At 41.5% G+C, this 12,656-nt stretch overlaps 1 protein-coding gene across 1 annotated transcript; it reads left to right on the top strand.

The window, feature by feature from the left end:
* Positions 1–1,348: 1,348 nt before the first annotated feature.
* DYNLRB2 (dynein light chain roadblock-type 2) lies at positions 1,349–11,008 on the top strand. Its single transcript, XM_025986462.2, has 4 exons — positions 1,349–1,464; positions 3,827–3,902; positions 9,769–9,936; positions 10,767–11,008. The coding sequence occupies exons 1-4, from the start codon at positions 1,462–1,464 to the stop codon at positions 10,808–10,810; spliced, it is 291 nt and encodes a 96-aa protein (XP_025842247.1). The 5' UTR covers positions 1,349–1,461; the 3' UTR covers positions 10,811–11,008.
* The last annotated feature ends 1,648 nt before the right edge of the window (positions 11,009–12,656 follow it).

Here is a 12,656-nt window from a genome sequence, read left to right as displayed (position 1 = left end):
ACGAAATGATAGACTCTAAGGTGAAATGGGCCAATTAGCCCCAACTCACGACTTTGGTTGTTTCAGAGCATCCCTGACCAGGGCCCATTCAGATTCTAGTTGACAGTCTTAGCAGTGAGCGTGCCTTTTTTGGGCTGGAGGCTGTTGGGGGTGTGGGGGGTGGGGACGGAGGCACAAACGGCCTCAGCAGTATGGGGAGTCCTTACAGCAGGGTCCCATGGGGGTGCACTCCCAACCTGTAACTTGTGTCTAGCAATCGCCGGTCGCCCTCTTCCAACCCCAGGACCTGAGGCCTGCAGCCACCGCGTGCTCCTGCGGCGCTTCACACATGCTTGGTCTCTGCCTCCCAGGCCACAGACACGTCACCAACGCCCTCCTCAGCACCCCTGGCTGATCCTCCACGTGTTTCCTCCATCAGCTCCTTCAACACCTAGTGAAATGCTCTTCTAGGGCACTTTGTACAGCCCTGCCCCCGCCCCCCGGCACTACCACCTGCAATTTTTCAGCCACTCAGAACTTGTCAGATAATGACCAGAAAGAAAAAAAAAAGAAAACAACCACAAACAACAAAACAAAACCCTAAGGGGATAAACAAAGATACTAGTGAGTAGAAACCCTGCACCTGAGTGAAGGGCAGTAAGGGGACGGGCCCCTGTGAGGAGAGAAGAGGCGGCTGACTCTACTGTTTGGGGCGTAAGGACACAGAGTCAACACATGACCTACATATATATATATATGATTGTACTATTCGATATAGTTTAAGAAAAAAAAAAAAAAACTATGGGTGGGGGCGGGGGCGGGGACCACGGCGGGCCGTGTGGAAAGGAGTTCGCCGGGCCTGGGCCTGGGCCTGGGCCTGGGCCTGGGCCTGGGCCTGGGCCTGGGCCTGGGCCTCGTGGGGCGGCGGCTGCCCCCAGGCCCCGGCAGTGGCCCACGCCCGGAGGGGAGGGGCCCGGCCCTCGCTTGCAGGCTCCGGGGCGCATCACCACGCGCGGCCAGCGCTGCTTCGGGTGTTGCATTCGCTCGTCGCCCGAGCTGGAGGGCCCCGGGGCCCAGCGCGCCCAGCACGTGGCCGGTGGTCAATGAGCCGTTCTTGACTGAGGACGCGGTGTTCCGTTAGGGCGTACCTCAAGGAATGACTGAATGAATGCACGGCCGAACCACCAGGCCCAGGCCCGCTCCGCTCCGCAGGCCCCGGCCCCACGGGCCGACGTGCCCCCAGGTGAGCGCCCCAGGGGCCCCGGGCCCCGACCTCGGCCTACGGCGGCCGGGAGGCGTCAAGGCCACCTCAGGGCGGAAGAGCCGCCCCCGGCCGCCGCCGGACCGCGTACGCGCAGGCGCGGGTACCGGCACTTCCGGGAGGTCACATCCTCCCCCGTCTCCTAGCAACGGCTGGAAGCGTCGCGGACTTCCCGGGCAGCGTTGGCGCCGGACTGAGCCGAGAGTCCAGCTGTCTGCACGATGGTAAATCTGGAGCCCCGCTCCCTCCGGGGGCGCCGACGTCTGGGGCTTCCCCTGCCTGGGCGGCCCGGGGCCGCGGCGGGGGCTGGGGGCTCCAGAAGCTTTTTGGGAGGGGCGACAGGGACGAGATACCTAGATGGGGGAAACCTTTCGAGAGGGATAGGTCTCTGGAGGGTTGATTCCGGCGGCTGGAAGTGGCGAGGTGTGAGCGGCGAGAAAGGGAAGAGAGAGATGGGGCGGGGTGGGGGGGGGGGGCGGGTATGACAGGTGTTGAAGGGGTGAGGGGTCTCGACAGCGAGGAAACTTTGAAGAGGAAGGAGGCGACGTGGAGAGAAGTCGGATCATCCTGGGAAGGAAGGAAGATGCGACAGGGAGAGAGAGCGGAGAAGGAGGCGACGCTGAGAAGGAAGGAAAATAGAGGGGCGCCCGGGTGCCTCGGTGGTTGAGCGTCCGCCTTTGGCCCAGGGCGTGATCCTGGGGTCGCGGGGATCGAGTCCCGCATCGGGCTCCCTGCATGGAGCCTGCTTCTCCCTCTGCCTGTGTCTCTGCCTCTCATGGTGTGCCTCTCATGAATGAATAAATAAAATCTTAAAAAGGGAGGGGGGAGGAAAGAGGAAAGGGAGGACAGAGCAAAAACTGAAAGCGAAGAAGAAAAGGAAAGTGGAGCCTGGGAATAGTTCGGAAAGCAGCAAGGTGAAAGCAGAGTTTTAAGAGAGGAATTAAAAGGAGATTGGAAATGGGGATGAAGAGATTGCATTGGGGGGCGCAGAAAACACGAAAAAGCAGCTGAAAGAAGAGAGGGAAAGGCTGACAACAGAGAGAAGCATTTGACAAGGAAGTAAAAAAAAAAAGATAAAGGAGGAATCAGTGGTCGTAAGGAGCTGTGGACAATGTCCTTAAAGACACAAAGATGTAATTCGTTTTGGGTCCCCTGTATAACTATTCCGCCTTAGTGCAGTGTTTCCCAAAGTGATATGCAAAGTTGCTGTGTAAGACAGCTTGGAAATAACAACACAGTGAATCATATCTGAGGAAGTTATTCCTCTTCCTTTTTTTTTTTTTTTTTTTTTTTCTCCCAGCCGGTAGACTATATCCAGTAGAAAGCTCCTGGCACTGTTAGGTCCTTAAGCACTGTCATTTGGTAATTTCTTTTTTTAACCTGAACATCAGTGCTCAGGCTCAGACCTTTCTTTGGAGTAGAATTTAATAATATGTTCTCTCTTCATTTATTTTTGTTCTTATGGTTATTTCTGTTTATGACAATCAGCAGATTTCCATTTGTGGTAGTGATGTATAGTTTCCTTGTAATATGCATTTGTTTAAGTTTTTAATAGTGAGATAATTCAAAGAGCATACTAGGTAAATAGTGTAGATGGTATTCATTATGGCAAAAAGTGGGAGTCCCGCACACAAATGCCCGAAATTCAGAAAACACCTGCTGTAGTGGTGGAAAAGAGGACGGAAGTGTTCCTGCCCACAGCAAGTGCAAAAGAAAACTTTTGACTAAAGTAGCATAATATTCATCCATATGATGTCAGAAGGAAAAAAAATAGATCACAAACCCTCATCAAGTGACTCTGTAGGATATTGTTTGAATCCAGAAAATCCAGTGATTACTCAGGAATAATATGCAAGTTTGGAAAAGATTGTGATTTTAGCATTGGTGGAAAGGAATAAAACTGGTACAATAGAGTCTGTGCAAAAGATTAATTCAGAAAGCTGAGTTTAAAACCCAATGGTGTTCCAGCATCATCACTCATGATTGAATATTCGTGGTTGAACATTTGCACTGAGACCCAGGCTATCATTACTAACAGAATCCTGGAATCTTAGACTGTGCTGTGTTTACAGATTATCCTGAATTTAATCATCTGAACTCTCAAGAAGGTAACATTTAGGACTAAGACTGAGATTTCTCATGAAGGGATGCTTTTAGACAGATGGAAGTAACCATATAGCTCAGTAACTTTGTAAAGGGCTATAATACAGATAAGGAATTTTTCATATGAATACAGAAAGATCAATGAGTAAAACAAGAGCAGGAGCAGATTTCTGTCCAACTTAGAGAATGCTTTTCCAGCAAACAGAGATATTAAAAACTGAGTGAGCTCTTGTGAGACAGTAAGCTCTCCATCCCTAGAAGAGTTCAAGCCCAGAGGTATGTCAGGTTTTATGTAGGAGTCTTATCAGTTTGGCAGGCTTGTACAAGACAGTTTCAAAGCTCTCTTCCAAAGGTCTGAGATTATAGTATCAAGAACCTTAGGCTAAAGGGATAGGAGGGTAGATGTCTCTGAACATTATTCAATTTAGGATTCGGGCTACCACAAAGACTGAGTTTGGTTAATTGCCTTCCTGATCTCTTCAGGCAGAGGTGGAGGAAACCCTAAAGAGGATCCAGAGCCATAAAGGGGTCATTGGAACTATGGTCGTAAATGCAGAAGGTAAATATATCACAGGTTGCCTTCTTGATATACACAAGCCAACCGAGAAACTACTTGTTGTGCCAAGCCTAGGACAGACATCTTAGAATTTGAAATAAAACATATATTTTCTGTGTTTTAGCTATAATATGTACTTATCAAACATCTAAGTCTCTGTTCCATACCAAGTGCTCTAAGAATTAAAGATATAAATATGAATAAGACATGTCTAAAAATATCTGTATATCCCTAAGAAACACTATACACTGTCTACTTTGGTGACCCTTCTAATATTTCAGAAGCAACAATAAAACTATCATATTGAAGACAGGGAGGATGTCATTGTTGGCAGTTTTTATTCTAACATTACAAGGCATACAGAGTTTCAGTCTTCATTTTAAATGAAATTGTTCCTTTCCCATCCTTAATAAATGGCGAATCAATTTTAATCTCATGTATAGTATAGGCTTTGTGGTCATAGTATAAGAAGGACCAGCGCATTTCCACCCATGAAATCCATAGACTTACACCAGAAACTTGCTCTCATTCCACAATCCCTATTAACAATCCACAGAGCATGTTCTCTGGCAGACTACTCCCTGATCAGCTATGGGGCAACCTCTAAAGGCTCCTGCTAGGTTCATTGATAATTCAGGCATTTGCAAGGGCAAGAAGTACCGCAAATCCCAGAGCATTTGTTGAAATAAGAGTAGCTACTTCACATAATTCACAGTGCAACCATGAAATTGGCATATTGCCATAGCAGAATGCTTACAACAGAATCTCACAGCTAATCATTATTTTGGCACAGTTCTATCAATAAATGTTTATTGAGCAACTGCAAACTACAGCCAAATTCAGACTTCAATCCCTTATCAATTAAAAATAGAATATAACCTACTTTACTGATGGTTGTGATCATTAAATGAAATAATAATTGATCAAGTCCCTGACACAATACCCAACACTTAATATAATTATAATTAAATAATTCTGAGAATGTGAAAGTTTTTCATTGATTTGGACAGATAAAACATTCAATGTGTAGATAAAATATTGGATATGTTTTGCAAATAAAATAAAATGAAAAATAACACCAAATGAATATAATAAATTCACCCAGCTTGAGTGATCAGGAGGGAAAGGATTTAAGATCAGCTTTATAGGTAAGAAAGAGTTATGCCTAATATTTCCAGGAAGTGGTCCAACCCTAGCACATTGTTCCGGTTGAAATGATTTTTTTCCTGGCATGTTCATAACTCCACACATCCCCTAAATACAGATATTTAGGCTATCTGTATCTGAAATTATTTTTTTCCTGGCATGTTCATAACTCCACACATCCCCTAAATACAGATATTTAGGCTATCTGTATGGATTCAAAAAGGTAATGTATTCATTTTCTTCAGCTCCCATAACAAGGTACCACACACTTGGTAGCTTAAACCTTAGCAAGTTATCAGTTCCGGAGGCTGAGAGTCGAAATAAGGGTGTCAGCGAGGACAAGCTGTTCTTTGAAGGCTCCACAGAATCCTTCCTTGCTGATGTGTCACCTTCTGTTGGTTTCCAGTTCCAGTCCTTGGCACTCCTTGCTTGTAGATGCATCCATCAGTCCAGTGTCTGCTTCCATCCTCATGTGGTATCCTCCTCTCTGTTTTCTCTCCTTATAAGGACCCCAACCCTTGGATTCAGGCCCACCCTGTAGTGTGACCTCATCTAAAAAATTACATCTGCAAAGACCCTATTTCACATTCTAATATTTAAGGTAGATTTGAATTTGCAGGAGGGTATACTATTCAATCAAGGATAACTCATTTGACAAGTTACATTGGAAGATCTTAGTTGAAAATACATAATCCTAGCAATATGCATCATATGTCTGAAAATGCCCATACCCCGTGCTCTACAATGTCACTCCTCGGAATTTATCCTGAGTAAAGAAGAATAAAGGAGACTCACTGATGCATCATATACAATAGCAATAAATAAACAGAAAAATCAGTAAACAAATCTAAGCAGTAGGGAAATTTTTTAATTAATTATGTAATACTTACTTGATGAGCCATTACTCTGTTTAAAATGTTGAGGAATATTTAGAGTTACGGGAAACTATTAGGTGAAAAGAAGCATGGAACAAGCAGTAGGTCAACACTTTCTAATCATAAATATAGCCAGTCACACATAAACACTTAAGATACATATGAAAGAAAAGGCAGGGATACAGTGATCATCGCTGAGTGCTGGAATTACAATTGATTTTTGCTTTTCTCTAAAATTTCTTAATATTTTTCTTATCCAAAGGCAACAAAATATTATTCTTAATACCCATTAACTTTATCTAATTAACCCCTACAAGGATAAGATTATGTTAGGATTCAGGGCACTTGTCTGAAAGCCAAATTAACTTTTTCCCAAAAATATAAAATAGAGGTTTATTTTTATGGTCAGATTATTAATAACCAGAGTGTATGACAAGCATGTTTATTAATAGCATATGGTTTAAGTTGTGTGATCAGAATTAATAAAATATTCCATTTCAGCAGCCTACTGAATTTTAGATGAAGTGTCATTTATTATAGCACAGCTTTGCTGCTTTCAAAAGACCCATGAACCTTAATACTAAAATTAATTAACTAAGATGGTATTCACGTGTTCTTGTTTACTACTAATGGTTTTAGTGTAATTCTTAACAAATCATTTTAACATATTTTCAGGTTTTATCCGTGACTATGTAGGCCTTTTACCATGTTTATCTCCTCATATGGCATGTTGAATAGAGTCCTTTGGTTTCACCGTTACTGAAACATAGGCGTTCTATCCATGGCAATAAAGTAGACTTATCAGTTTAGCCCACTGCTGAGTGGTACAGGTTTTTATTAGAATAGATTCTTTGTTAATGTTGGTTTCTCATTTATAAAACCATTCATTGTTTATAATATTGCAGCAGTGATTGTTGAATTAGACACTGGTGAATATATATATTTGTTTCACAGACAGTCATAACTGTTAAGCATTCTTATGTAGTAAGCCTGATTTCTGTCGGCTCTTAATTTTAAATATTCTTGACATTTCTAATAATCTATTATTTGAATTTTACTAGATTTTATCAGCCATCCAGCCAATTCCTTATATTTTGAAATGCAATCAACCAAAATACTTCTACAGTCAAAGACTACCAGCTTACTGGGATCATAAAGAGTCATATATTTTTTTAAAGACTTTATTTACTTATTCATGAGAGACACAGAGACAGAGGCAGAGCAGAGGCAGAAGGAGTAGCAGGCTCCCTCTAGGGAGCCTGATGCAGGACTAGATCCTAGGACCCCATGGTCACGACCTGAGCCAACGACAGATGCGCAAGCACTGAGCCACCCTAGTGCCCCATAAAGAGCCATATTTTAAAGTAGTGCCATAAACTCAGCAATATCAAATTCATATTCTTTGTTCTGGAAGTTCCATTGTAGGGATTTACCCTACCCATAGACACAAATGTGACATGGCATGCACACAACCATATTGTGTAGCCTTGCTTATAAAAGTCAAAGATTGAGAACAATCTAAATGCCCACCAGGAGAATTTACTAGTTACGTGTTCACAAGTCATCCATTCAACAATCATGTTATGCACTCACTAACCTAAGTGGTCCTGCTTTATATGTACTCTATGGAATAATTATCCAAGAGTATTAAGTGAAAAAAATTAAAATACAGAATACAGAACAATATAATTAAGGAGTGAAGAATACAAACACAAACATATTTGAACACATTTAGAATGCTTCTGCAAACTGGGAGCAGTAACTACCTCTCAGAAGGAGACATGAGTGAATTTTATACTTTTATACTGTGTGCTAAAATTGCTTCTTAATAAATTATTTTTAATTACCTTACATGGTACCAAGCAAGAGCTCAATAAATATTTGTTGATTGATTTTTTTCAAGCAGTCTGTAGTGGGTATGAACAACTCCAAGAGTTTCCACAGTGTGCACTTATTATTCAGAAAGGTTAGCTGTTTTATTTATTGGCTTGGATCATGAAATGACTAACTAAATAGGCCTGAGCACCGGATTCATAATCTTGTCATCTACATTTTAAATAATTTATTCTGGTTGTATTTCTTGTTTTGACACTGAGCATTGCAGACTTTGTGGGTAGCCTCTCCTCAGGATGCAAAATAAAACTAGTCCTCTAGAGGTGCTCTCAAAAGGTGGAGTGCTTGCTACATTTCAGCCTGCTGCTTGTTAAAGACACAGGCCTTGAGATGTTTCATCAGCTGTGAATGATATAACTGACTTCAGGGTAAGGAGGCCAATAAATAAATATACAGATGAACAAACTTGATAAAAAGACTTATTTTTTTATTTATGATAGTCACAGAGAGAGAGAGAGAGGCAGAGACACAAGCAGAGGGAGAAGCAGGCTCCATGCACCAGGAGCCCGACGTGGGAATCGATCCCGGGTCTCCAGGATCACGCCCTGGGCCAAAGGCAGGCGCTAAACCACTGCACCACCCAGGGATCCTGATAAAAAGACTTATTTATTGAACAGGTTTTCCTTTAAATATTATCCTTGTCTTATTTGGCAAGACCTGTTCCAGAGGTTAACAGTTTTCTTAAAAGAGAAAAGCAAGTAGTCTGTTTCACAGTCAGAATGGAGTTCTCAGAGTTTCATGAAAAACTGGTAAAATCCTTAGTGTGTAATACTGTTGCACTCTTGAAGTCCTCTCTTGTTTAACAATTTCTGGAATTGCATTCTCTGTGAGGGAAAACCCAGAGCTATGTTTGCCTCTTTCACTGATTGGCCTTAATTCATGTACCTGTGAAATTTGAGCAACCCCAAGTTCCCCTTCATATGCGTCCCTAAATTAAAAGCACGTTTTCAAATAAAATCCTTGCAATTCCCTGGCTATCTGGTAGTTCTCAAAATAATCTGAAGTTCCTCTCAGATTAGGCACAACATATGTAAAATACCTAGCACAGCACCTGTTAAAAAAAATAAGCCCTGAGCACCAAGTGACCTGAATTGAGCTAAGATTGATTTGAAGTGAATTGAATTATACTTGCATATTTGTCTGGCTAGATTTTCCCAGTTAAATTAATAGGTTCAGATTTAAATGCGCATAATGGAACAATAGAGCACACAAGCAGCTAAATTTAATAATGCTTAAACCAAGAATGAGCGCAAACCAGGGAATGCCCAGCAGAACCACCTTGCCTTTGCTGCCGTATTCTCTGATATAAAATTTAAAGTTTGCAAGATACAGTATGAGGAGTTACAAAGAAATTTTTTAAATCCCTTTTGATATACTCTTCAATATGTGCTGCAATATCCCTTTCTATTGCTGGCCTTAGGGGAGGAAACATGACACAGACCAGGCATTTCAAAGAAAAATGGCTGTAGATTGGCTGCTTGGAGAAGTGCATTTTTCAGAGTACTATGTTAACTTTGTTCTGAAATAATTAATTCACAACTTCCAAAAAATGTATGCATAAAAACGTTCATCACACCATTAGCAACAACAAAAACTGTTCCTAACGATCTAACAATAGGGAATTAGTTATATTACGATATGTTTATAAAATAGTGTGTACAGCCATTGAAAATAATTTGTTGACATTATCACTGACAAGAGCAACTTGTATATGCTACCATTTAAATGAAGATAAAAGCAAAAGTCACATTTGTAATCATAGTTTGACCCAACTGTATTTTAAAATCCATGTAAAGACAAAAAGATCGGAAGGAAATAAGCTAAAATGTTACCAGTAATAGCAGCCATAACTTTTTCTTCCACTTTATAGTCATCAGTATATTCTAGTGTTTCCACAGTGTGCATATTCCTTTTATAATTAAAAAATGTTAACCCCAAAGTGAATCTCATAACAGGCATCCCTATTCGAACAACGTTGGACAACTCAACAACGGTTCAATATGCAGGTCTTCTTCACCAGCTGACGATGAAAGCCAAGAGCACAGTACGTGACATTGATCCTCAGAACGACCTCACTTTTCTTAGGATCAGATCAAAGAAACATGAAATCATGGTAGCCCCAGGTAATGTGGCATTTCATTTCATATTTAAAACATCTTTCTGCTTTACTGGATAGAAGCTTTGTTTCAAAGAACTATAGATTTTTAACATGCAATATGGCTCATAATGTTCTTCAATTATAAAATGAAGATGTCTAAATCTGAAAAATCCAATCTGGAAATTTTGTGGAATTAGTGGCAAATTTAACCTTTGAAGAAGTTGACTCTTTTGCCTATTTGCACTTATTATCAGTAATCAAAATAATTAAGAGATGTAGATCTCACATTAGAGACTTTCAGGAGTATAAAGAAATGTTTCCTGTCCAGGGGATAAAGTACAGAGTAGATCAGACTGTAGGGTCTTAAACCTTCCCTGGGAGAGAATACATTCACCTGACCTGTCAACAACAGCCACCATAGAAATACTTCTTTCCCTGAAGGAATTACATGCACAGTGTTAGGAGATGTCTGTGCAAAACAGGACTCATGCTCCTATATCTTATCTAGAACAAACTTCTCTAGAACATCTATAAAACCCCCAAACTGAAGCTTTTTCTCCACCTTTGTCCTTACCCTGGATGTACATTAAAAGCACTTGAAGAGCTTTACAAAAATAATTATTGATACCTGAGGCCTCACCCCAGGCCAGTGAAATCAGGACCTCTGGAACTGGGCGCCAGGTCATGAGAGCTTTTGAAAGCTCCACAGGTCATTCTGATGTGCAACCAGGATGGGAACCATCAGTCTACAGAAAGTCCAAGTCATGTTTTGAAGAGAAAAGCAGATTAGCTGAAGTATTCATTTATTAAGTTTAATTTTTCAGGTAGATTAATTTTGTCCACATCTCTCCACAGATAAAGAATATCTTTTGATTGTCATTCAGAACCCATGTGAATAGATCTGCTACAGCCCAGCCTGTCCTATGATGTCAGATTGAAAACATTTTACTTTATTACTAAGATTATATTCCAATCTAACTGACCTTTCAGACACTGTTTTCTATTTTTACATTTAAACTATTTGGCACGTCTCATTTAGTCCCTTTCCAATATATTATAAAGTTGTGATTTAGCTACATAATAAATGAGTTCTGATATGTGAGTCTCTTTCTTTTATACTACACACAACCAAAGGATTGTCGTGAGAAGACAGGCTTCCTTGCTAAAATCCTTGCAGTCCAAAGGTACACCAAGAATCAGCGGGGCTGTGTCCTTTTTCCCATTTCCTTAGCATGTCAGGGAGATCCCATGGAGTGCATCAGGAGCTACCAGGGAAGTAGGAAGTCCTGACCCTCTGGAGGCACTAGATACTCTCCCCGCTTCAACAAGGGAAGCAAAAAGTCAGAGGTGTGGTCCTCAGCAGGGTCAGCCCCACAGCTGAGCACCTCCTCCCATCCCAGACTGTGCTTCTGCCACACCAGCCTGTGAGATCAGCAGCAGGTCTGAAGCCAGATGCATGCTTACAGGGCTGACCAGAAAACCCCACTAGGTATTTCAAATATTCAGAAAATAATGAAAGTAATAACAGAACAAATATAACAGATTTCTAAGCCCCATTAAAACAGATGTTAGTATTTTGCCATATTTACCTTCTATCCTCTCTTTTCTTAATTAAGCCTTTTGAGATAACTGAGGATTCACATGAAATTATAAGAAATTACACAGAGATCCTGGGTACCCTTTACCCAGTTCCCCAAACTACCACATATCTGACTTTCAAGCATTTTCCCCACACTTTTTATTTTAAAAGACTTCAAATTTGCAGAAGAGTAGGAATAGCACAGTCAACTCCCACATAAGCTTCACTCACATTCACCAACTCTTAGTATTTCACGTTTGTTTCATCTCTCTAGATATACATGTGTATATATCATATATACATATAAACAGAACCCTGCTTTCATATTTAAGACATTTAATATTGATACTATATCATCTAATACACAGTCATATTCAAATTTCCTCAACAGTCCCAATAATGTCCTTTACAGATTTTTTTTTTTAATCCAGGATTCTATCAAGGGTCACATGTTGCATTTGGTTGCCATGTCTCTTATTTTTAGCTGTTTTTAGATCCCTTGTTCTCCATTTTCCACCTCTAGGTGTTATCGAATTTGTATTTCTTCTCCACTGAATCCCTAGTGCCACCTGCCACCCACCCTGAACCCCTCCCGATTGGACCCAGATGCAGCCTGTAAGCAGAGAAAGTTCAGGCAAAGAGCAAGTCTCAATAACAGTCTTTCCCTTCCTTTCATGCCATGACATAGAGACCAGACATACCATCATGGACCCCGCCTCATCCTTCAGCCCAGTGGGATGTGGGTACCATAACTCACTCACCCACAGACAGCTTCGGCATCTGCTGGCAGGTCCAAACATACACAAGGCCTTGTTAGAATCCAGATGGCAAGCAAATGGCATAACTGAGGGAGAGGACGACAGAAATGACGTAGTTGACCCCTTGATTTTACAGGTAAGGATTATACCTGAAACATGGGTCAGGTGTCTTTCAGGAATTGGGTATGTGGGTTCCTATCAGAGTGGTCATGCCTATAGAATTGGTGCTTATAATCTTGTCAGAGGGCTTATGCTCTTGTGAGACCTGCTCCACACCTCCCCCCCAAAAATTGTAAAAATTAATTCATTGTTATAAAATGTACCAGAGGCAACATTTGATTCTAATACCTAAATCTGTCAGCTCCCCATAGCTTCCCAGCCCACCCAGAGCTCATCAGCAGATGCATG

The sequence above is a fragment of the Vulpes vulpes genome, chromosome 12 (genome assembly GCF_048418805.1).
Source record: "Vulpes vulpes isolate BD-2025 chromosome 12, VulVul3, whole genome shotgun sequence".
NCBI classification, from domain to species: domain Eukaryota; kingdom Metazoa; phylum Chordata; class Mammalia; order Carnivora; family Canidae; genus Vulpes; species Vulpes vulpes.
Note: the sequence above shows the minus strand (reverse complement) of the source record. Positions and strands in the feature narration are given on the sequence as shown.